General features: G+C 40.6%; 1 protein-coding gene across 7 annotated transcripts in view; it reads right to left on the bottom strand.

Moving 5' to 3' along the window:
- LOC143905616 (rap1 GTPase-activating protein 1) overlaps positions 1-27,436 on the bottom strand; it is a 110,297-nt gene that overhangs the window by 9,140 nt on the left and 73,721 nt on the right. For 6 of the 7 annotated variants that reach the window (XM_077421128.1, XM_077421129.1, XM_077421130.1 and 3 more), the window contains one exon: positions 2,561-2,872. In XM_077421128.1, the coding sequence (XP_077277254.1) occupies positions 2,561-2,872 (312 nt within the window). Of the gene's footprint in view, positions 1-2,560; positions 2,873-21,450; positions 22,549-27,436 lie in introns of those variants that run through there. The other variant, XM_077421134.1, reaches the window with a different exon arrangement.

Raw genomic sequence — 27,436 nt, 5'->3', positions numbered from 1 at the left:
ATTATAATTAAACCGGCTGTTAAATTAATCGCAAATTGAAATTGAGATTTATAGACCAGTCGCAAATTAAAATTACCATAAAAAATCCATGAAAAATTGCAGCGGATTCCAAACGATAATTTAATACAAATTTAAAGTAAGCGCGATGTGACATATTTCTTACGTAACTCTCTGGATTTTTTACTATTGGACTCGTGGACTTTGTGTGTTACGGTTTATGGTCTTCGCGCGTATTAATTCTTATCGAAATGTCTATACGCCCGGCTCATCCCTTATCGGGCAAGATCTGTGCCTTTAAATGTTGAGAAAATATCGTCCAACCTGCCATTATATGCGGACTCGAAGACGGCGCGCCCTTCTATTGTAAGCAACGGGCTTTTACTCCGTACTCCATACTTTCATACCCCATGCTCCATACTCTCCTTTGTTCTCCAACCTCTCGATTGATATCGTTAGCCGTTATGATCAGCTCCGAGGTGTACAACCGTTCGCGCTGTTACGGTTCGAATTACTCGCGCACCATTCTTATCTCCCGCAAGTAATTGCCTCTCTCTCTCTCTCTCTCTCTCTCTCTCTCTCTCTCTCTCTCTCTCTCTTCCACGTGTGCGACCCGGCCACTTCTCTTTTCTTGACGCGCGTAACAAACGGCATTACGAGAGAACACGCGATACCGTGGTATCGCGCTCTAGCGAAGGTGCGTGTTCCCGCCGCGCTATTTTCGCGACGCGAGACGTAACAAGATCGACCTCGCGGCTCGAGATTATAGGGATTCAATTTTGACTGATCGACTAATCCGTTTTGTTGTTATTCGCGTTAGTGTATTGTACAACACGACTGTTGCACTCGCATCGTGTTCTTTCCGCCGAATTTCTTAACGAGAAGAACACGAGACATGGTTATTTTCTATACAGAGTATTCTGCAGAGATTGTGAAACACGAAAATTCGGAAATTAAAACGCGCACGCTTTCTGAATTTCAATTATCACGCGTCAACATGGAGAGACCCGCTTCTGACGTTGTAGCATCGCGTTTACATTACTCGTAGCATTTCCACAAACTATTTAATTTCGGATTTATACGTCAGAGTGTATCTCGTGTTTCCGCGCGGATTATCGTAAAGCGTTACTTCATAAAATTAAGGATTTCAAGCGTTAGCGTTGCAAGTCAGAAAAACAAGCGCGATCCGAATAAAAGGTAACACCGTCGGGTAACAATAGGCGGAACGGGAACTCATCCGTCGAGTCTTATCTAGAAAAACTGCCTGAACGGTGTGCCGGAAGCGGAAAATAACGCGCTCTTTTTCTTGCGCACTCAACTAATCGCTAATTAGCAGACTTTCCGAGCAGATATGTAACATTCCGAAATACTTGCAGTAAAACTTGGTAATAATAGTAACGGCGTAAAGAACGTTGTGACTCATCGACGCGTAATAATAGCGAGCCTAATTAGCAGTAAATAATGATAACTTCGCTCGATGGAAGATTTTGTTACGCCGATCACACCAATTACGTCATTTGGCTATCTCTTACGCAGTTTTAGCAATTCCGCAATCGCGCATTTCCGTCGTCGACGGCTCCGTTTCTCGCGCGTGCACTTTTTCATCGAGAAAGATCGTATTCTTTTCGTTTCTTCGTACACGAATCGTGTCTCTCGTCATTCCCGAAGGAAAATTCTGGTCCCGTCATGACGATGATCCGACGATGTAAATAACGCAAAGAGAGAGAGAACCGAGGGATGGAAGAGATTGAAAAAGAGTGACAGAAGCGCAGAGGTGTGGAAGAAAATCGCGAGTAGGAATCGCGAAAATCAACGACGGATGAATATCGGCGGAGAAGAAGTAGAAAAGGAGAGGAGAAAGAGGAGAGGAGGATTCCCTCTTAGTTCCAGGCATCGGACTTTCGTGCGAGCTATGAGAACGTTCCCACTCCCACGTCCAAAGTGCTCTTTTCCTTTTCCTACGTGCCACCTCTTTTCCCTCCCACGCCGTGACTCTTCCTTTTCTCCCTCTCGTTATCTCCGTCTCCTCCGTGCACGCGTCCTCCTCCTTTCCTCGCACACCTACGTACGTACATACGTCGGTTGAGTGATCATGGTTCATCACGGTTCTTGCACTCGAATATGGTTGCAGGGGCGGAATAATGTCCGCGTGACGCTCTGATCTCGATGACGAATCGGATAAATTAAGAAAATCGTTCGAAAAAAGACGGTCGGAAGATATGAAATATAGAAAAGACTGTGTAGGAATACATGGTTGATATATCCGAGAGATCTTGGAGCAGACGCGCCGCCGCGCCTTAAAGACGCCCATATTATAGAGGTCTGCAGATGTTGACAAACATCCACGATTTTATCGCGCTTCTGTCACGCATAAGTTATCTAGACCACCATATATTCTTCGTGTATCTATATTTAGCCGAAGATCACAGAGACGCAAGTGATACAGAGTCCCGCTAGTATTTCAAACTCTTTCAGTTTCCCGGCTGTTTTTCGTCTTCTTAAAAAGATGACGCGATATTCCGATGTTAGGTATAGGATATTGTAACAGAAGCGAGAAACTCACCCTGCCGACGAAGAAGCGGCGATAGCACTTGGCCGTGTCGTCCTGGTCTATCCTGGGCTGCCAAGCCGGCTGCGCCGGCAGCAATGGTCTGCCGGCGGAATCGAGGGTATGTCGATGATCTTTACCGTCGACCCAGTACCCGGACGGCGTGACGACTAAGGGTGGCTGGACGCCGGTCACGGCTTGCTGCAAGGCTGCTTCCATCAGCGCCCTACCCAAGGGCGCGTCGCCGACCGGCGACGGCGATAAGGTCGAGGTGTGATTGCCGGGTGCACCACCGGGACTCGACGTCGTCCTGTCATCTCTCGGTGTCTGCAACAAAATTACAAACCTTCATTAATTCATCTGAAATCTGATCAGTCATTCGAGGTCGCGCGAGGTATTCAGGTAGATGTTGGCATGCGCAACAAGTATATATTGCTGCACATAATTATAGATCGAGAAATTTTATTTTCTTATACTATATACAGCTAGAATATCGTTTGTAAAAAAGTAACCGTGGATTTTCTTAATTTTACACTTTTAATTAAACCTCTGTTTGTATTTAACAATTAAATGCTACCTTGTACTCAACATTGTTATTTAATATTATTAATTATGAATCTAACGGGGAAGGACGATACAGAACGTCGCGCGTCTCTCGATACACCTTACATCAACCTCTTCCTGTTCATTAATTCATCCGAAGTCTGATCTACATTTGGACAAGATATTTCAATAAATATAGCAGATAATTTCTTTAATTTTATTTTTTTTTAATTAGACACTTTCGTTCACATTTAACAAATAAATGATACCTTGTGCTCAACCTTGATATTCAATACTAATCACGAATCCAATATAGGGAAGCACGATATTATATACAGAACGTCGATACTTCCACATCAGTCTCTTCCTGTTCGTTAATTTATCCGAAGTCTGACCTACCTTCGTACAAAATATTCCAGAGGATATTTACATATGAAGAAAGTAACGTTATTGCGCATAATTATAGATTAAGAAATTTAATTTTCCTAATACGCAGCTAGAATACCGTTTGTTAAAAAGTAACAGTGAATTTCCTTAATTTTATTCCTTTAATTAGACATTTTCGTTTGCATTTAACAATTAAATGCAAACAAAACCTTGCATGCCGAATATCGATATTCAATATTATTATCAATCATCACGAATCCGAGAAAAAAGCACAATACAGAACGTCGACTCCCCCCCCCTCACATCAACTTCCTCCTCTTGATGTGACCGAGCGTTATTGACTACTTATTTATCAGTCACCAATGTAGGTGTTCGATTGCTCGTTTTCGTGGTGACGTTGATTGCTTCATATTGCTCATACATACATCTCTCTTTCTCTCTCTATCCTTCGTGCCAAACACGATCGATCGGCCTGGGAGAAAGAAGCGCGAGCGAGAAGGAGCCACGCGTGTCGTAAACGTCGTCGTAGAGAGATCGAGGCGAGTAGGTCGAACGGTACGACCGCGACGGCGACACGATCCTATACGCTGACGACGAGCGACGATTGGAGAATCGGTAACGATAAGTACACGTCCACGTGTCACCGTACACCGAGCGCACCCACGCAGAGATCCTGCGGACGCTAACCGGTCGGATATCGACTGTTTACTCGATACGACGATACGAGTATTCGATGCTCGTCCCGCGGCGAAGCGCGGCAACGCATCGATAATACATATGTAACTCTAAGCGTCTCGCCCACGCGCGCGGAAACACATCAGCCGGATAATTAATTGCTTATTCGACAGGACATTAATGTCCGCGTAATGTCGCCGACACTCTTGGACTTTGGACGATGCTTGGAGTACGCGCGCGGTCGGCTTTATCTCGCTACCCCGACCGACGTAAAAAGTTTCGCATTTTCTTGCTTCAAGCATACACATAACGTTTTTCGATTATTCTAATGGAAGAAGAAGAGCGGCGTTCTCCACTGGCGATTAGCCGCTTGCAGTTAAGCGCTATTGCTTTTGCGATAGTTGTGCGCGCTTCGAGCACCTGGCGGATTTCTCCAGCTGCGTAAACGCGGTCGCGCATAAAAGTGCGTTTTCTCCGAGTCTTCATTAGGCTAGAAGATCGCGGCCTACTCATGTCGACATGCATTTAAGTGTAATCTAAATTCAACTCCAAATCGCTCGCACGAAGTTTAAACTCGACTTCTTTCACGTGCCCCCTCCCCTCTTCATTCCCTTTCGCTCTCTCGGATTTAATTCGAGGTGCAACCTGTAAATGTATCCTCGTAAGAATGCATTTGATATGAATTATTATCGAAGATAGGAAAAAGTATACTGGAGAAAAAAAAACAACTTGCTGCTCTCTGCAAGCAAAAGTCTCTGCAAACATTCGATCAGGAGACTTCGATCGAGTTTCGGAGGCGCGCACGCGATCGGTCATCGGATCGATATATATGACCCCTCTCGACAAAATAACACTTTATCCTCGTGCAAGCCGCGATATTATACCTTTATCGATCAGCGACGCAAGCCGGATTACGTTACTACGCGTCTCATTCGCTCCGCTACATGCACGTGTGCCGCATACGACTGATACGCGACATATAGGAAGCACCGGCACGATTTAGTTATCAAATGCCACTGCGAAACGACACGACGTAATGATCGCCATGATCGGCCGATCTCGATTAAGTAGTCAAATTGGGGATTATTAACGTTGTCGATCGCGAGTTAATTCACGCGACAATTAGGTACGGGATCAAGTTCGATATGTATTAAAAATCCAAGTCAAATCCAATAATCAAGTTTTATTTTCTAAGAGGGTTCCCAGTAATAGTAAAAAAATAATATTTTATACATTGTACTTGTAAAATAATCGATTCCAACTAGGTTTGTTTTGAATTTTAGTATGAGTACTTGCAGGATTCAAAATGTACTTATTAATTTCTATCTTAAAAAATTGAGTCTTTTACACAAATAATAACTTGAATTCTAAGAATGAAGTTAATTGTTAGTTTAAAGAAAGTAATGTGTGTAAAGGTTTTAAGTAACTTTTAGTCTACATTTGTACATTTTTATTTATATTTTTATTATATTCAATTTTAACGATTGATAGTATAATATTTATAATTATCAAAAAACAATCCTATATTAAAATAATTACCTCTTTATATACAATCGTTTTGAAGGGACGTCAAATTTCTAGTAAAGTACTACGAAAAAAGAAAAAAATATCCGCAATAACATACTTGAGTAGATTCGAGTCCTGCTGGAAGTAATACTCTTGTTTTTCGAGTTATTCATAGAAGGTTCGAACCTATTTCGTCCAGGTTCGGGTCTACTTGAAAGTATTGCTTTTATTTTTCGAAATCATAGAGAAACTATACAAACAGATTCAAACCTACTTGTAAGATATCTAATCCTATCGGTTAGCGACGATCTTCCGAGAAGCATATTACCTATTATAGTCTCGATCCGCATCCGATTCTAGTCCGAGCATATATCGCGGGTAATTCTAACGATACTGAAGATATTTTGTGTTGAGTTACCGCACACTTTTTACTTCACACTGTTAATAGCTATTTATGCTATTCAAAATTTTATACTAGATAACGTTCATTTTTTATAAGCGTTTACAAGATTTTTATAGCATTGATCACTAACGACTACTGTAGTGTTAATTTGTTGCGATCACAGATGGGAGTTTTCACTAAAACCGTGCAACATGCAACGCAACGGTTGCTGCAACTAGTGTGAGTACGTCTTATTCCGGAACAAATCTACTGTGTAAAAATTGTAGCAACCGTTGCGTTGCACGTTGCACGGTCCTAGTGAGTATACCCAGCCTTATATACACTTTTTTGCATTCACGCTTTGCTATCGTCGGACGATACGAATGTATCGAAGTCGAGCCTTAGTAAACTAAACTTCACTCGAGACTCTCTTATATTCCGATGGAATCGTTCTATTTCGAGTTCGGTTCCGTTCGAACGGCGCGGCAGAATGAACACGATTTTAACGAGGCGAGGCGGAGAGGAAAAACGGCGGAGTGGCGTGAAACGCGGTTTAAAAGTAATGCGGATGTGGCCTCTCGGATTACGTTTCTTCGAGGTCTTCCTCGTCGACTTTTCTGTGTTCCTTATTCTCTTGCGAGAGCATTTTCAGCTAACCACGTGTCTCTGAAAAAAGAGGGAAAGAGAGAAAGAGAAAGAGAGATTCTCCCCTTTCGCCCGCTAATTTTAAGCACCTCTAATTTTGAATGTGAGCAGGAGAAAAAAAATTCAGAGATGGAAGTGTTCGAAAAAGAACAGAAGAGAGGAGAGGAGAGGAGAGAGAGTGAGGGAATGCATGTAGCCTTCTCCGCCAAATATAAACCTCGGCAGTCTGGGTAAAGGACTGGAGAGGCAAATATCGCAAAATGCTTCGGTTTCGACTACTACCCGTTATATTTAGAGTACTTTCGAGGTACGGTCGCGATCGTGACTTTGGGGAGATTCGGGTTAATTGGAACGCTTGGAAATACACATTTATCATTTCTTCCGTCAAAATCAGCCAAGGTCGTTCGGTTATTGAACGAGTTATTGAGAATGTAACATCTCTTTTGAGACACTTTAATGTCGAATGGATCTTGATGGCTTCCGAAAGCGTTGAGGAGAGCCTGTCGCGACCCCGATAACACATACGCTGATATTCAGCAGCAGCTGACGATATATTATTACTACCACCTGCCGCGACACCATATGCTCGCATTATTAGCACCCACTGCCCGCCTTTATGGTGGCCCATGTTCCTCATGCGATCGTGTAACGGATGGAACGTGGAATGTACTTTACAGGTGATTTTAAAACGTCGCCCGGACTTCTCGAAGTCTCTATAACAACGAAAAGAATGTCGCGTAAAATCGAGAAATTACATTCCAATTGAGATTCCGAAAAGAGAAAACATAAACTCGCAATATGCAATGATAAAATATAATACGCAAAAGCTTTCTGAAGACAAATAAACATGCATATTGATTTAAATTGCATGGTAGTTCTTTATAGACCGTGCAAGAATGTCTGCTAAAAAATTAAATGCTACATAGAGACCGAAATGTTGCGTATTAATCGTAATCGTCTATAGCGTTCGCGAATTCCATTTTTTTTCGTTCAATTAATTTTTTCAAGTTCTCGTAATTTCGCTCTTACTGATTGTGCAAATAACATTAAATAACATCGAACATTGGTACACATGCCTGCGCATAATTCCCCGCGCGACTCAACGAACGCCGATGTAACGTCCGCGATGCGTGCACATATGCACCACGCACTCTATTTCCGTCCCGGAGAATCCGAGGTGAAACTCCTTACTATCGAAACGCACCCGCGCGTCTTCGACATTACGGCTTGATTTTACGGCGGTTTATTAACGTGAGAGCACGTATGGTTGCGAGAATAACGAGTGGGATAATGTCCTTGTCCCTCGTTATGCGCTTTTCATTGCGAACGTCCGTCCCCGGCAAATGGCAACTTTTTTCCACGAATTAATTAATTATGGTGATGAACGTTGGCTCGATTAAATAAGAAATTAACGCGTGTAACACTGTGTATATTGAGCTAATGAGAACCTACAACGACGATAACGATCGAACGCAAGAGTTGTGTTGATGTATCTCAATTAGAGCACAAACGTAGAGTTTAATGGCTGATCTACAATGTGCTCTTTGCTTTCTGTTTTTTGCTCTTAACCTCTTTGCGACTATCTCGTATTTTGCAATTCCGTCGCGTAACGTGATGTTTCTTGTCTCTTCTGAAGTTCGTTAATTTTTATCTTAGGCGACAGAGAACAAAAAACATCGCGTTACGCGACGCAATTGCGAAATACGAGATAGTCGCAAACAGGTTAAGAGCAAAAAACAGAAAGCAAAGAGCACATTGTAGATCAAGCTTAAAAATATGAAAAAATTGATACTAGAGTTGAAATGTTTAAATTTATCTAAATTAACTCTAAATCAATTTGGATTATTTAATGAATTTATAATATACAAATTACATCAAGTTGTTAAGTATAACTGTTGCATGAATATCTATTGATTTATCTTCAATTAATTATAAATTTCCTATGGATTATTATCACGCGCGATTGCACGAATTCGTACGTTGCTTATCTGTCTGCAATTAATCGATCCTGATTTAACAGGAAGGCTGCGCACTAAGTTACGGAGAAAGTTGCACTCGCGTCTTGTAAGAGCACAAGGGCTGATTGTACTCGATTGGCTTATCTGAAGTGATTCACGTGACTGACTCACACACGTGCGAGGGAGCAGACGAGTCTTGAGAGAAGTTCGGGCCCCGTCAATTGAACGAAGTAAAAAGTTGTCCGATACGCGATTCGAATGATTTTATTAGCTTAAATGCGTATTAAGCTTAATTGGGAAACTGTAGAAATGAGAAGCAAAGCAGAATCCAAGATATAATTCGACACACTGTATACTTAGCCCGTTCCACTCTCTTTTTTGATCGTGACCCTGTACTTTGACATTTCCTTTTACCAACGCGAAACAAATTACTTGATATTTTAATATAAAAAATTATAATTTTAATATAAATATTATGAATCTCATAATTAAATTTAAATCGGAATGTTTTATTTGCTTTAAGAAAAAATTCAAAATCACACATTTCTCTTCTCGCTCTATTTGAACCTCGAGATATCGCGATCTTATGCGTTTAAGGCTCCTGGTCCCTGAGCCGAGAACTCTGCGTTGACGGTGGCGCCGTACCGTCGCGGCAGAAATAAGAACTCTCTCCTCTCACTCTCTCCAATGGAGAATTCTGTCTTGTGACACGTTGACAACCTCATTTTAAGTTGCGGTATATTTCTTTATTATTCGTACTTGTGCTCTAACGTTTAACGTATTCGTGAAACTCGTGAAATTGACCGGATGGTAAGATTTGCAAGAAATATATCACTCCTTTCGATAGTCGGAAAACGGCTTGTTTTCCGTATGTTTAGGCTTCGTTTTATGGCTGTTTGTTTATTGTCGAGGGAAAAGGATAGTATCCGGTCAATTTTTGAAGTGTGTTGAAACGATCTGTCGTGATTTTTTATTGAAATGTCTTTTTATTTCGGAAAATACCGCAACTTAAAATTAGATGTTTTCCTCGCCTCGATAGTAAGAATCCAATATGGCCGCGGTGACTACCTAGCCCAGGAGCCTTAATGTATAATATAACGAAAGCGTATTGTCCGTATGTAAAAGGGATCCTATCTCTTGGTCAACGACGCTCAGGAAACGTAATATTGCTCATTAACATCCGTCCGCCATGCGACTTTGTACGTAGGATCGCGTATGTACCTATACGTACCGCCCATATCCGACTTACATAATGTCTCTCTTCATGTTTATAAATATCCATAAGCGTGGTGAAAAATGTGGAAAACCGCGTACGGGTATACGGGCGATAATTATATACCTTTCAAGTTGCTATTTACTGATTGCTTCGTTTTGTCTAATTGTTATTGGACGTCGAGGCTATTTTGCATTATTTGCAATATCGAGATAGTATCACGCCGCAAACGTTATGCATGTGATTACTTTTGCGTTACCTTGTAGATTAATACTTCTAGATTGTAGATTAACGTTTTTCATTAGTTGTGTGGATTTTTGAAAATCATAAATCGTGCGATCGATGAAGAAGCACAATACTGGCGAGCCATGAGACTGCATGAAGAGCGCAAATTGGCTGTGTAGACCAACCGACGTCTACCACCGCACCGATTCAATTATAGTCAGAGGATCGTATAACGCTTCAAGTTCGAGAGAAGAGAAGATCACGCGTGGAATAGTTTGCTATTTCCCAAGGGCGGAAAGTTCCGAAACAGCATGATCCACTCCTTCGTCGGATAACGGCTCCCATCAGGGGAATCATCGTCGTTCGATAGTGCGTAGGTATCTACCGCTGACTAACCAGCGATACTATCAACCTCGGTCTGGTTGCGAACAATGGTCGGTCGGTGGGCTGTTGGCATGCGAGTGTGGAAATTATCCGATCTGAATAAAACGAGCTGAGTGGGAGACGAATTGCAGGGAATAATGTCTATCTGATATTTGAAGAAACGAGGTACGAAGATTACAAAGCAACGTTCATATATAGCTGCATACTTCAATTTTAAAAACCACAGTTTATTCTACACAGATTTTGAAGAATAAAGAATATTAATTTTGTTTTAATATTTTTTTATATTCATCGAGAGATAGAATAGTACCCAAAAAATTTTGTTTTCAAGTTAAATAAATCACTGTGCAATTAGGGGAGTGTAATCAAATAATCAATTAATCAAATTATTTTATATAAAATTTTGATAAGTTGTAACGATCGACAAGCTTCGAAAAGAGCTTCAAGCTTTAAGAAGACTGGACGAAGAGGAAGTTGTTGCGAAGGCAAAACTCAGACAAGGAGAGAGGTAAAAGAGAGAGGATTTTGCAGGGAAAAAAGAGGAAAAGAGAAAGAGAGAGAGAGAAAAAGAGAGACGGTGAAAGTTGGGTTACGGAGGTAGGAGTAGCATGCATAAAATGATTCATCGAGTTGTGGGTAGCAGGAAACCCTCGATTGAATCAACGAGGAGGGACAGACGAATAGGTAGGACTTACAGAAAATTCTCGGAATCGCGAAATCACCAGGATGCAGTGCTGTATGTTAATCGCTTCTAGAAAGGAAAAAACCTTGAGACGCGTTACGAAAAAATTAGAACTGGATATTGATTATCAAATAATAATAGTAGCATTGACAAATAACAATAATGAAATAAAATAAATTATTATATAATAATAATGTTTCAATGCTAAATAAAGAATTCAACATAATTAATGTACAATTTTTTTTTAAATTGTAAGATTTAACTTAAATTTAACCTTCTCGCTTGCTTTTTCGTAAACTCAATCAGATGTAAATTGAAGTTTGATTTTTTTCAATTTTAAAATTATCTTTCTCGCGCCTCTAAAACAAGTTACACTGCTGTTGTATTCAAAATTCCTCAGTTGCACTCGCTCTAATTTCGTGAAACTTTATGACACCGTTTGAGACTAAACGTAAAAGGAGTCGAAGACTAAGGCCTTATTTAACAAAAATTGACGTATTTCTCAGGAAACAAAGTACTCGACGGCGTTCTGCTCTGCGAGCTGGTGCTACCGCGTGGTGCTACGTAGTTATCGGGATGCGGAAGTGAAAAACGCGTGAGAATCTTTCTCTCACGCAGATACTTCCCCGTATGTGCTTCTCTCTTCGAGAACCGCGAAAATGCCTGCAGGGCACTTGAAAAAACGCCCCGAAGATAGAAAAGAGAGATCGGAGAGCAAACCCTTTCAGGAGAGAAAGAAAGAGAGCACGTATAGCGGTAGCTCCTCTCTCGGAGCTCGGAATTTCAGGAGATGAATGCAAACTATACTGCCGTAGGGGAACGGTGCGGCGGCCGACAGGGTCTTGGAGAGAAAGGAAAGTCTCCTAGACGCGGATGCTGCGAATCCTCGCGCCCGATACCGTACACAATTTCTTACACAACGGAGAGCCGTTTGCGCCGTCGGAATCGATCGTGGAGCGGGCTAGGACTAGTACGATAAGCGCGAGCAATTTCGCCTCCTCCGTGAGTCATGTATCGGTCGCAATGGTAATGTCGGAAGGGCGTATATGCGTATAATGCTACGCTCCACGACGCAATTCAGCCGTGGGCCGTAATAAACCTCCTCCTTTTCTTGTCCCCCTCCGGACAACGACGAACATGAGTGTTCTCATAACCAAGTTCTTCTTATTCCCGTACTTCGTCTTGACAATAAGACAGACTTGGTCGGTGAATACCAGGGTGACCGGGGTGATTCGCAAAATACTCTCATTTTTATACATCAATTCTAGATCGTTGCAATTATATGAGAAACGCTATGACAGTGTCGTACGGTACAGCTTCGTTCTTAATTGTTTAGCGGCTTTTTATGATATGCCCGTGTGAAAAAATCAAAACAAGAAAGATGTAACACTTATGAGATTACCTATAATCTTATTAATTTTTCGTAATGCGAAGTATCAAAATGGTATACTAGTGAGGTCACTCATGAAAATGAAATTATAATTAATTATAGGTTACCACTAATATATTTAAATATCAAATCCGTAATCAAAGAAAATAATTTCTATATTTTAGTTGCTATTTATAGCCACAACCTCATTATAATTATAATTAATTTACTATGAGCTTAGCAGCTTATTGCTTACAGACGCATGTGTATTCTGTCAACGTTTGCCCTCCGGCGTGCTAACGAGTCGCTGCTCAGCGTTAATGAGCCCACCTCCACGGACTGATTAGTTGCAATAGTTACATCCTATTTAGTTACATAAAGTAAGATAAGAGCCCTTAAGTAGGAAGCATTATACGCGTTCGCGTATTATTACGAAGTGTTTTCTCTCGAATGAAATAATGAGCTTAATAACAGCTGGGAATATCCAAAATTTTGCGGCTCATCAAGAAGTTGGTAAACTTTCTAAGAGAAGCTTAGCCAAATATTGGAATGTAAAATATCATGTTACGTTAATTGTGATTAGTAATACACACAATGTATTCGTAATGCAATTTACACAATGTATTTTAACTCTATGACCTTATCATGACAATTATTATATATGTAACTCCACTTTTTATATCTCTCAGTTTTTTCTCGAATAACTTCAGATTTATTCTTTTCATATACACACATACACACATTTATGCTTTTAAGGTGGTCCTTTCGTGAGAACAAGTATTAGATAAGTACCTAAATTTAATATATGTTAAATATACAGTAATAAGGGACATGTGTACGAAAAATCAAGTGAGGTTACCGACACTTTACAAGAAATAAGTCATTCTAAATGTGCGTTCGCGGAGCGTGCCATTGTCATTCTATCCTTGTTTACATCTAATGAACGAGAAAGATAGAACGATGCAAATCGCCACGGCCGAGGTTTTCAACGAATAATACATGTACTTAGCGATCAGATGAATACATTATTCATGTCTTAAAATAATCCCTGAAGTTTCCGGATTTCGTACATGCCTTGAAAATAAGGCTTGCCGAATGTTTTGCTCTGATATATGAGGTTAAATAAGTAGTGGATCCACGCGCATATTGCTCTCGTACTGTCATGCCTGACCTAACCTAAATCGAGTCCAACCGCACTACTATTGTAATATTTTTTTAATTAGTAAATAATTAAATACGATTAAATCGTGCGTGTAAAATCATGTTATATTATTATAATTATTGGGATGTTGTGTAATGTTTGTCACCGTTTGTTTTCAATTACCTCATGACGGACTGTTACTTGACTAACTGGGTCCGCGAAAGGACCACCTTAATATATTTTTATGTAGACACACACGTATATCCTCCGATAATATGGTAATAATCCCTGTTATGACAAACGGGAAATATCGCCACCTTTATTATTAATTCCCTTCCTCAAATCAACCGCGAACGGCCGATTCATCGTTCTAGATAGCACGTACGTCATCGCACGCTCATAATCACGTACACGTGCACACGCATATATATGCGTCGCGTTACGTAAGACATCCAGGGGATGACCTTATGGCGCGTGTCTTTCGTGACGAAGTGCCGTTCGCGATTAACCCCGATGATATCGGACGATCCTTAACGCGGCCGCGGAAAATCGATCTCCCGTTTGACGTGACTCATTCCTTCCATGACTACATCCTATATGCAAATTCAATTCGCAAGCTATTTGTGATAGCGACATATAATTCATTGTTTACATTGTCGCATTATTTAATACATCTCAATGAAATCTCTCGAAAGACAGTCAAGTAATAAGATTTCACTAATGCAATCTGAAGACCATCTTATTTGTACCGATATAAGCGTCTCGACTAATAGCTTGCAGAATTTATGTAGAAGATTAGTCAACGCATTTGTGCACCGTCACGCTTGTACGTATTTCACCAAAATTTATGAAACGAAAAGCGCTATACTCTGAGCACAGTTGTTCTTATTCATTGGACTATCATATCTTAAAATATAACCGATGTCTAATCTATTATCATTGTCGCTCATTTGAGCGGCTGCATCTCACGCCTAAGTGATGATAAAATCCGGAAACTGGTTGTGTCACGTAGGGGCAAACGTACGCTCTTTAACGCTCGCGATAGCGTACAAATAGCCATGCATCATGCCCCGCACTGAAATCACGTAAGATGATGTAACGCGCCACGCGATGAGGAGCAATTACAGACGCATCGATCGCAACGATCATTAACGCCCGTTCACTTCGATAGATTCGCACGAGTTCCGTTCTCTCGTGTGCAATCAAAGAAATGATGCGGGAGATGTGGCAGACCGCGAATCTGAATCGACCCTGAACGTAAATCCGGCACCGAAATTTCCTCTTTGTATGAGAATTCAAGCCCTTCTCTCGCTCTGTAATTATTAGATTACAACTTAGCGATCCACACTGGAAACATTACGCACACATTCAAGGACAATCGTGTGAAGGTTTGTGATTTCGTAAAGTTTATGGTGACCCTAATCGAAGAGTGCGCCGTATGATTCGTCATTAAATCTTGAAGACATTCAAGAGTTCTCCATTCGTACGTGATAGCTACAGAAAAGTACTTGCCGTATCACGCGTTTTGATAAATTATAATATCGCATCATACGCGACAGATCCGATCCTGTTTCAGAGAGGAATTATCCGCGCGTATCGAATCCTTTCGCAGACCAATTAAGACTTCTCGAGTAAAACGCGTGATTCCGCGATACTTTGCTCAACGACGACGTGACACGTGTGGATTACGGAGGGTCAAGGAGCTTGTGATTTTTTCATTCGCCGCTTCTCGTCGAGTGGTGATCTACACGCGCGAAAGAAAAAAAAAAGAAAAAAAAAGATTGAGGGAGGACGAGAAGTTGCGTTGAATACAGGGATCCCCTATACCTTTATGTACAAGGAAAAGGAGAGCTGAGTAGGTAGAGTAGGCGGCGAAGAAGAGAGAAAGAGACGGAGGCAAAGACGCGAATGAGAGAGAGTAGCAGAGTAGTCGCTTTGGTTCTCTCTCACTCTCTCTTTCTCTTTCTCTCTTGCAGGGATGAATAATTCAGTGCAGGCGTGCATTGTTGGACGCGCCCATGTACAGTCCCGTATGTACACGAACTCGCGAGGTGCGTCAGAAATGAAATTGTCTGCTAGATGCAGTCGGCGAGACTCCGATCATTCGTACGTTAGCAGTCGCGCTTGTAAAAGCTTCATCAAACAGAATCGCACAAAAGGAATCCAGCGCGGAATCAATGGTGAACTGCGGGGCATCTTTACCCAGGATAATTTCGCCACAGTAGTTATTCGATTGAAACCCGGTTATTCGGTTGAAATCTAATTGTTCAAATAAAATCTAGTTCAAAATTAAAATTAGAAAGGCTGAAAAATTGCGTAAACTATCAGGAAGTTATTTATTAAAGTTATTTTAGAATCAAAAAAAGAGAAAATCATTAAATTCCACTAAATTATCACTTCAAATTTTCCAGTTCTTCTGTAACTGAAGAAAAAATACCCCGAGTTTTTTCCTGAAGAAGCGCGAAAATTCTACCTCAAATATTGTAAATATTAACTTGCATTTCGGAGAGCTAAAATTCAGAATATATGGAGATCTCTGATAGAGAAAATCATTATGATGCTGTACTAACGAGCCGCAACATATACATCATCGCCCACACAACCCTGTCATCGGCAGGACTGGTCGGTCAGGATTTAAGAAGCAGGTCAGGGATGCGTTTCGTACAACCAAATCCTCTCCCTTTTCCTTTCTTCTCTTTTTTCTTTTCCATGCCCTATGCAAGAATTTCGCCCTATTTCACTATGTTAAAGCCGAAGCCGTGTAGTATTTGTCTGATTTGACGGTTACAGATAACAAAAGATCACGCTTACTTGCAAAATTGCAAAATTATCTCCGATTTTTAGACACTTTTAATAGAATAAACGTCGATTTGATTAAATTCTTCAATATTCTCATGTCAGTTATACACAAAATTATTAAGAAAAATTAATGTCAAATATATGGCAACTTCGGATATATCTAATATCAATATATTATTATTGAAACTAATTTTGCATTTCGGGAAAATCGTATTGTTACAACGTTCCGTTCCGCTCAACGCCGCCGAGAACGTCTATATAATCGCTTGTGCGAATCTCCGCGGGTAGTCTAACTTAATCAAGCCTATCTGGCTCAAATAGGTGCTTTTATCGCATTTAGCGCCTACAATCGCCTTCTACGCACGCGAGAATCGGGGGTTAAGGTCAAAAATACACAAATTTGGTAAACCAGTCGAATATACAGTCTCCCCGAACATCGACGCAGTAATGTCCGAAAGAAACCTCGGGAATTATTTTGAATAAAAATTATTTTTCTAATTTTACGATCGTTCTAACAATCGAAAAGCTTAAATTTTAATTGAACGCATTCTTCGTTTTAATAAATGACTTTCAAGTTTCAATATTTTGTGACTTTGTGATAGATATTAAAAAGACGACGGCAAGAGAGACCGAATTCCGGACAAGACAAATCGATTTTTCGCCATTTCGTTAGCCGGAAACCAGGCGGCACGACAGCTGCAGGGTGAGTGCACCTGGCTGTTTATACAGGGTGGTTCTCGTAACATTTGCACACGATGGTGCTCCGTTTCCTGGTCTGATCAAATCAAAATCCGACGTTGTTTTTTTTAACTTCACACACAATCGACAAATATTAAATCAATTTTTTATATGTATCAAACATGCAACTAAACGAATTTTTTTTTTAATTTTATACACAACTCTTAGACATAATTATATTATTTAATTAAAAATAAAATAATTTTAGAAAATCCTTAATTTTGGTGTCATTTCTGTCGCTTATGTCTTACATATGTCTCCGCTTCGTGCTTTCTTTTCAATGAAATTTCAATGCTAAAGGCATTTACACTGCAATTACGCTGGTCGCAATAGTCATTAGCGCTATCTCGTGCCAATTAAGATTGCATTATCGTTTATTTCTCCGATACACTTGTAACATTTCATTATATGTTCTCGTGAGGAATCATGTTCCCAATTCTACACAAGCTTCCACGCAAAAGAATTTATTTTACACCGATATTTTCAAGAGAAGCCCTTTATACTTCAGGGGACACCCTATAATGCCTTATATGGACATTCCACGGTGGTGTATCGTTAGCTACGTTAACCGAGTAAAATTTTCCTTCGGTTGCGCATTCGTACGAGTTCATACGAGCCTGCTTTGGCTTCGGGCCTTATATGTCAAAACGAAGAGAGAAAGGGGGGGAGAGTGAACCAGGGACACGCGAACAGCTGTGCGGCCCCTTTTGCGGAGCGCCTTTTAAAACGGTTGCTCATTCGTCCGGTGAGCTTGTATTTCACGACTACGGGAAAACGTTCTTTCGCGTGGCGCGTGACTTCGAGCCTATATATTCTCAACCACGTCTCGTCTCGTCTTGTTTTTTCGTTTCGTCGCGCCGTTTGTCTTGATTCCAGATCTGAATCACGCTTTCCTGCTCGGAAATATGAATTATGCAATCCAAGATAGAGAAACGGTGAGGTTTTCGCGACGGATGAAGATTTCCCGCGTCGACGACCGCTCGGAATCTTGTAGTCGCAGTCGCAGTCGCAGCTAGCCTTGCCTCGATGATGGGACGAAGCTGTGACATACCGCGATAAGCATGCTGTCGAAAGAAAGAAGGTGTAGAGATGAGTCAGTTACATGCGGATACACCTAAATCCTCGGTGACGATTTGAAAGATGCAGCGGCGAGTCGTTGTTTCTCTGCTTCGCGATATATAGATCCTATATATTTCAGATCTTTTCGAGTTGAGCGCTCCGTTAACTGTACAAGTTGTCGTACGCGTTGCCGTTATAAATAAAGATTTCAAGAGAAAAGATTTCAGGCGCGTTTAAGCATGCGTCAAAATCTCCGGCGATGTTCTCTTTCGAGCATGCTATGAATAAATCATCCCAAGAACTGCTTGACGTCTCAAAGTGGAGTGCTCTGACGATTATGTAAGTTATGACATACGTAGCGACATGAAAGTTTCTTTATTGAATATCTCTCGACGATGTGTGTGTGTGTGTGTGTGTGTGTGTGTGTGTGTGTGTGTGTGCTTCATTACTTTCGCACAAGAATCTTTTAGTTAAGAAACCACTATTTTTAGCTTCTAACTTTCATATTTATTCATCAAAGATTCTCAATTTTACAATTAAAACGCTTTAGATCATTGCGTGCGATGCCCGTTCAATTTAACATCCGCGACAGCTGCAACAACAGCCGATTACGAATTTCACGGCGAGGTCAGGCACAAAAAAAAAAGAACGATAATTGGCTGCGCGCGGTTAAATCGCGCACGAGAGAACGCTCGGCACCGGTCATCGAACGACAAGCGTAATTCTCGGCGATCAGAGTTCTCTGTGTCGCGTCTTCTATGGAGAATTAAAATGCTTGTCGTCGAGCACGTGCTAACCGGTTGTTAAGAGATCGCATTTAATTCGCCGGTCAAGCCCTTCGAACGTATTACGCCTGATATGCGCGCGTGAATCAGCGTGGCACGATTTTAAAAGTCGAAATCACGAAACGATTAAAACGACCGTGGTCCATTCATATACACATCAATTAAAAGAAAATATTTATTTCACGTTACTTTCCGATTTTGCCAAGAGTAGAATTTCTGTATTCAACACTTATAATTAGTCTTATCTCATGGGACGTTACTTGCTTAATGCAATTGATAATCGGCGATTGCAATCGTTATCTCGCCTTCGGCTCGTGCGTAAACTCCGCACCCGGGATATTTCATCTTTACACACGACTTACACTCCCTATTTTACGTTGCAAGTGCCTGGAAGGTGGTCTATCACGCACGCGTAGCGTGCGTAATGAGGCACTTTCCATGCACGTGTTGCATAATAACAATTTATGGTGGATAACTGTCGCACTGCTTGTACATTCGCGCTAGAATTGGACAACGAATGGCTCTCGTCTAAAAAAAAAAAACCCCCCCTGACGCATCCGCGACAATTCCGCATATGGGGATGCCCCCTCCCTCTCTCTTGCCATGCAGAAATGATGCGCGTGCGGAAACCGCGAAGAGATCGCTCGTGGGAAAATGGTATTTTTTTTTTTAAGAGCGCGTAACGGGTCGCGCTAGGAAAATGAACATCAGACCACCGCGGCACCGGGCCGGAGTTACAGTTAACGCTCTCGTTTCGTCGATACGTTGTGCCTGTCTTTCACTCCTTCTTCTTGTCCTTCGCGACGTCGCGCTATTCCTCTATCGCGCGGCTTGGCTCGTTACCAACATCGGCATTCTTAGACACGTAAAGAAAGGAAGCCGCTATGATATTTTCTCGTTTGTAAAAGACGAGAGTAGCGTCTCGAGGCGTATCGAGAAACGGATTCGAATTTCTCCGACGAAAACGGCGCTCGTATAAATATTCAAAGTGCCTAAATGCCCGACATATCTGAATTTGGCGCGCGTGTATTGCCGTAATATTGTACATTGTACTCTATTCTCGTGTCCTGCGCACATCATTCAGCGTAATAATATTTCGCATAGTATTGAAATATATTCGCTTATATATTTGTTAATATCATTACGTTGCTACGTATTAAATGAAATTAAATTCATTACAATGTACAAGGTGTTCCTGAAGTGACTATTTAGTTTAGTTTACAAAATAATAAGAATTCTAAAAACCACATTTAAAACACAAAAATATGTACATATTTAAATAAAATACGTATTGTACACTGAGAGAAATAATTATTTTTTTCAAAAAAAATTTTGTTGATTTAATAAAACCGGGAGATTGTATGTTGCCAAGCGGATGATTTGATTGGCTTAACAAAATATTTGTATAAAATATTTTGTTCTTTTGTTCTTTTTGACTATTTTGTTTGTTGACTATATTGATGTTCTTTTTAACTAAATATTTTATACTATCATTTATACATAATATAACATTAACTAAATATTTCTTTGAATAAATTTACTATTTTTAAAAACGTTAATTATCTTGGTTCAACAAAATTATTTTATTGAGTTAACAAAATTGATCATTAACTTGAAAAAATGATTTTGTACGATACCATTTTCAGAATTCAATTATTTCATTTTGTTCAAATAATAGACGTGTACTTAATTTAATAAAATAAATAATTGGATCAATAAATTAAAAAATCAACAAAATTGTTTCGTTGATTTAATAAAACCGGAAGATTGTACGTTGCCAAGCAAAATTGTTTTGTTGATTCAACAAAATTTTTCCCTCAGTGTATGGGTCTAATTTAATTATTAGTTACATCGTGACTATCAATGCGTCTCTACAGATTTTAAAGGGATCCACTGTTTCGCGGAATATACGTTGCAAATGTTATCTTTTGAACCGCTTCACTAATAAGATTTCGAAGATCACAGCTATATCTCTAATTGGGTTTCGTTAATAGTAAGTCTGAAGTTTATCGTAGAAGAATTAGAGATATAGCTGATCTTCTCGAAATTGTATTACTGAAACGATTCAAAAGATAACACCTGCAATGCTTGAATGTGTTTCACGAAACAATTGATCGTTTTGAGATTTGCAGAGACATTGATGTTTTTTTCATGTCTTATAGGTGTTTTTATCATTCCTATTTTCACAAAATAAAGTCACTTTGAAAATACTCTATATATTTTTTACAATATATATCGTGTGGGTTCAATAGTTTCATCCTATATGGCAAAAATTTAATTACACTTGAAATATTTCATATTTCAAAAAAGCTCGAAACAATGAGAGATTTCTATTTGCGTGAGGTGTCTTGTAGGTAGGCGCAGGTAGGCGCATCAGCATTGCATCTTTGGGACGTGAAGGGGGAGGGACTCACCTGCGACAGGAGCTTTGGGAAAGTGTGCGAGTGACTGTTGTGTCCGGCTGACCGCTCCGCTCTCTGTTGTTGCTGTTCCTGCTGTTGCTGCGCCGCGGCCTCCGATCTGAGATCGTGCCTCCATCTCAATACCCCCATCATAACGCGCAATCACGATAGAAATCGTCGTTTAAAAAACTGCTTTCCTCGATTGATCGACGTCGTGCTCGGATTCACGGCCGACTTCACTTAGCTCGGTAATGTTATACGTTATTTTACCTCGCTGTTCCTCGCTTTCGATCTGTCGGGAACGTTGAGATCGAGAACTCGGATTTCGTTCGAGTTTCGCACCTTCGAACCCTCAGGGGATTTACTTTCCAGCCTGCGGACACAGCCTTCTCGAGAGCAGGCACGTGCGCGTCGTCGCCCGCGTGTTTTGAGAAGAACTCCAACCAGTGAAGTTATCAGCCGTATCGTGGATCGGCAATATCTCGACGCTGACTTCGCGCGCGTATAGAATCCAAACTCCGGCCTGCGGTGCGTGCTAACGTTTCTCGATACAATTATGAAGAAATTACGAAGAAGTCGGTATCGGTAGCATTCTGCGCGTCGAATTGAAACAGCGTGTTTTTCAGGATAAAAAAAAATTCCTCTCGACGACACAAAATTTCTGGCTGCCGCGTAGAGAGAAGGCAATCCGATCCTGAAACGGTGTGGAGTCTTACAGCGTCCGATCGGGTTTGAATGCGGACGCCGTTGTCCGGCGTCGACGATCTTCGTCGCCGGTCATGCTGACTGTCATTCGTCGGCTACTCCGAATTTCAGCACTCCCGAAACAAAGCGCACGCGACGCAACCTGTTTTCCGTCTCTCCCTCTCGTTCCGCTCTCCGCCGTAGCTTTCGAGAACGGATCGCGACGTAGGTGGACGACGCGAGGTTCGCCAAGTGAGGTCGGATTAGAAAGTCACATGAGAGAATCACGGCAACGTCCTACACGATGCAACACGCGTGAGCGACCGCACGCGAGAGGACTGATTGTGGGGGACAATGCGCGAGACGGGACCGGGTACGACGGTACTCGCGCGGCACCACGTGACCTCACGCCGTGAATGCGAAGACGCGACTGAGCGGCAGTGAGCGGCAGTGAGCGGCGAGCGCGCTTGTCGCTTGCCGTCTCCCGACAGTGCCGGATAGAGAGAAACCTGGGGGAAGGGGACGCGAACATCAGCACGTAAACCTTGGATGGTACGTAAGAAAACTGGAGCAAGTGCCTCATGTTCCCACCCCGTCGAGCGAGAGACGCCTCGGATGAAATAAAATTCTATCGTGTTGAATTTACGTATAGTCTTCCTCGAAGAAAAGAGAAGTAAATCTCTTCCTTTCAACATTTCCGTCGAAAGCGTCCTCGACTTATTCCGAGTTCCATTCTTCGACCGTTCGTCTGAAATATATCTGTGGAAATCTGAGGAAATCTGTGGAAGGCGATCTGTGCGTGTATTCGTGATGCGTTAACAGAGATTCCATCAGCGCTATACATCGCCGTCGTTAAGATTACCAATCGTTTCTTGATTTTTATCCGAGAATGCGAAGCGTAAAGAAATATACAGGTTTCTCTTGTGCATTGCTTTTTTGCATTCTCTCACGTACTCCTCTTCAGTTTACAACGATGATTTTCGAGGCGCCAAGTAAACAAATGACCTACGCAATAAAGGGTACCTTTTTCTTTACGTCCGTCATTGTACCGTACCCGGCGTCGTAGTCGTACCCCTCGTCTCGACAGTCCTAACCGTGCCCCCGTCCGTCACCCCGCGGCGCATCGGTCTGTCGTTCTTAAAACTCTCACCATCGAGCTGCAAATGTTGCCACGGTCGCCATCGAGCTCGTAAACTCGATTCTTCCTGAAACCGCACGCTCTTCTCTAGCCGCAACTATTCCCAATCAATTAGGTCAGATCGTGCTTTTCGACATTTTACGGTTGTTCCGTTGACAAGTTCTTCATTTTCCGGCCGGGCGAACCTGAATCGACTGGCGCCGGGATCCCTATTAAAGTCTCGAATATTTCAAAAAGAAAAGCTGTGGGTATCGCAAAATCTCTTCTTCGCAGAAACCTCCCTCGTCTGTGTAATTTCGAACCTACGTGGTTTGAACATAAATCGGCATAGAAAAATTCTTGTAAGATAATAGGTGTAACACCGCTCGTAAGCAGGTACAGCAGGTTAAAGGCTGAATGAAAAAGTTCTCTATCATTTAGCGATTTTGTCAATAATAAATAAATGAGAAATTAATTAATAAAGATCTGTGAACATGTATCCGCACGATTCAGACAAAAGACAGCTTGGCGCGGCATCGCTGATTGCGGTTGCTATATGCGTGCGGCGGGGCATTGGAAGAAGTGCATTTCTAACAACGGCCAATAATGTGTAACACTGGGCTATCTTTTGCCGCTGAATCCGATGCACGCTCATTCGCAGATCTTAATTATTTTACTTTTCAATAATTATTACGAAAATCACAAATATAAGACTTTTCTATTCAGTTCAAACCCGCTCTATCTATCCACGAACGCGAACGGTATTACACGGATTGTCATCGGACATCCTGCACAATTTTTCTCGTTTTGTTTTTTTATCGAGTCTTGTTGCGTCAAATGTGAGTTGACGGCAAATTAGATATCGCTGAAGAAATTAGGAGAAATAATATTTTATCGGTTTAACCAAATATAGTCTGATATGGTGACTAAGTAAGTCGAAACGATTGTTATTCCTACTATCTAATAAATTATTATTATTTACATTTAAACTAACATCTTTTTATTGCTCGGAGATTGTCCGTGTGACCTGTATATTTAAATTAAAAGAAAACTAAACTTTTTCGAATGTGTCACACATGTCGGAACCAACTATGCCGAATTCGATACACGCACACTTCATTGAAGCTAGGTCTGCTTCTATTGATAACTGTTAGTCGCAGGAAATTCTAAATATCTCGTTCCTATTTATATATTTCAAAAAAGCAAAAATTTTAATAGAAAATGACGAGCGCTCAAGTAACGCAGTTCTAACAGCGGAGCAATGACGAACGCGATGCTCTTCGAGGTCGAAGTTCGCGAAATTCATTCGCGTACAGAAGCCTTTCAAGAGCAAGGTGAGCCCTTGGCATCCGCATGGTAACGACAGGTGGTACGGAAGGTGAAACCGAGAGGAAACGTAAGTTTGTGGCGAGAACCGAGGGAGAGAACCAAGGGGGAGGGAAATAGGGAAAGAGAGAGAGAGAGAGAGAAAGAAAAGAGAGAAGAGAGAGGAGACGGAAAGAGAGAACGAGAGAGACCGGATGTCCTTTCGTGGTCGACTTATTTCGTTGTCGACGAGGCTTCCCGTTTCTTTGTGTCCACGCCTCTTTGTTTCGTTATTTTACTCAACTTCCTGCGCCCGAAAATTGGAAAGCGTCATACCGTTCGCCACCCGCTACCCGCCACCTTCCGCCTTCCGCCACCTTCTCAATTATTTACATATGCGACCCTTTAAAATTGTAGATTTTGCGGGATATTACCTCGACAACGATTAATCGTATACGATGTTGTTCTGTCGGAGAAAAGGAAATCCAAAAAATTAAATCAATGGATTCGTGAATATCGAACGAAATTTTGTATCACATGCGCTAATAACGGTACGAATGAATCAAATCGGAGAATGAATCGAGTTGGAGAACGGAATAGAATTGTAGGTTAAATTGGATTAGTGGATGAATCGGATATTAAACTTGAAACTCGCTCATTGAAACGATTCCATAGATTACCTCGCTTATGAGATAAAACGCGTAATTATACTGATGTTACGGTAATTATGCCAGACGCCAGGAAGCAATTAACGCTTGGAAACGCAGCGGTTACGATGCATAATAATCTTTTATTAGGTAGAAGATTAGTTGATGCTCGAGCTCGAGAAGAGCTGATAACCGAAAATGGATGAGCGGGCGCGTAGCGGATACCGATTGGTATTTTTTTCACAATGGAGTTCAGTTGGTAGATAACGAGTAGATTAACGAGCTGCAAGCAGCTGCAGCCGATTTAAATCGCTATCGACGAGAGTTTTAACATTACGAGCCGATATAACGTTAATAACAGCTCGTTTTCGACATATCGAAGGTCAAAACTCTCGAATTCACGTCCGGTACATTCAGAATCGTCTATAACTCATGTTCAACTGATTCTAAAGAACAGTTATAATGAAGCTATTTACGAATTAAGTACAAAGAAGGAAACAACTTGACAATTTCTCGATGAAGAATACTTCAAGTCGACTCAATTTTCCAAAACGACGATCTTGCCTAAGTAAGTTTGACACGTCATTTCAATTTCAAAATTATTAATAAATTATGAAATCTTATCTACTCGAGAATTTCTTGAAGAATCTTCGTTTCTTACATCAAGCTGATAATAAAAATAATTACCAATATTTATATATATTCATTTATAAACGGGAATTAAGAAAAGTCCCTTTAGTACATAGTATGATTATAATTACAACATCAGCAAAAGACGCAGAATAAGATGCGGAAAAGAAGAAACCTCGAAATCACTACTTTACAAGTTACAATAAAAAACAGATAGATCTAATGAAGACAATAAGACAATAAGCGTTTGAAAGAACTAAGAAACATATGAAAAAAATCCACGCAATGGGAGAATTTCATGATTCAGGGTTTTGAATTTACTATAGAAAGTACGATGCAATTCTTCATAAAAAATTTAATTGTTTCTAGCAAAGAGGTCTACCCGGAATATGCAATTTTACGTGATCCAATAAGTCAGAGTAAATAATACGCCCACTAATCAATTTGAAGAGAAACAATAAGTTTAAGAAAGTTCTTCTACTTTCCAATGTTATACTAAATTATATATTACGCAATTACGCAATTGCCAATTTTACACAATAATTTATAAATAATGTTAAACGTTAAATTATTTGTTTATCCTTGTTTTCAAACATATATTGTCAAATAGCTTTGTTTTTTCGTATTCACTCGCTTCCTTTCTCGATTGTAGTCCACAAAGAGCACAATGATTACTTTTTGTGGAAGGAGAGACCCGCGACACGAAATCTACGATCTTCACGGCCACTGCGCAGAGGGCACAAATGAAAATCTTCCCGGCCGTTTGGCCAGAGTACGATGGTTCGAAGCGGCAGCTTCCGGTGCGCTTACCTGGCCGACCGGAAGCGACGCGTTCCCCCTGCCTCGCCCTTTGCGCTAGCGCGTCTCGTTTTATCGCGTCGCGCGAATCAGCGACGCGTTTCGGAGAGTTTCGGTTTGCGTATAATGAACCATATAATTATTTACTATACTTAAGAAATGCTCGTAAATTTTTGTAATAATTGACAAATGTGCCGTTCAAAATAATACAATGGAAGATGACAGGCAATTCGTTTCTATCGTTGTCTTCGCGTGAGAAGCGAAGAAACCTTTCTTTAAAGAAATTTATCCTGAGTCAATAGAACGGTATCGTGATTTTCCGATCATAATATCTTAATTGTTATTTAATTTGTTATTTAATTAATCATAATTATTAAATAAATAATTAATTATTATATTTTCGATCCTAAAGCGAAATATAGATAATTAAAAATCGCAGCGATAATTGAACTGTAATTATAAAACAAAACTAATATGATTTTATTACTTCACAAATATATTACTATAAAAATACGCAAAAATATAAGGATTTTAAAGAGTTGGTTTTTTTTAAATTAAAGACTATAAATAAAAAATAACCTCTAGCTTTCACTATTCTACTTTAGTTATATCAATCATGGGTTTTTTAGTATCTTTCTCATTTTATCCTTAAATTAGTTTTCCTTTATTTCCATCTTTTCTCAGATATATGTGTATCGCAGTATGTATGGCTTGCAAAAATGTATATAAAGTATTATGTATAAATATGTATGTGTAAATGAGAATATCCGCAATAGGTACATATTAAAGTCGAGTCTGCGGATTCGTTAAATCTAAA

Source organism: Temnothorax americanus, unplaced genomic scaffold (genome assembly GCF_048541705.1).
Source record: "Temnothorax americanus isolate GAGA-0224 unplaced genomic scaffold, ASM4854170v1 Scaffold64, whole genome shotgun sequence".
In the NCBI taxonomy this organism is placed as follows: Eukaryota; Metazoa; Arthropoda; class Insecta; order Hymenoptera; family Formicidae; genus Temnothorax; species Temnothorax americanus.
Note: the sequence above shows the minus strand (reverse complement) of the source record. Positions and strands in the feature narration are given on the sequence as shown.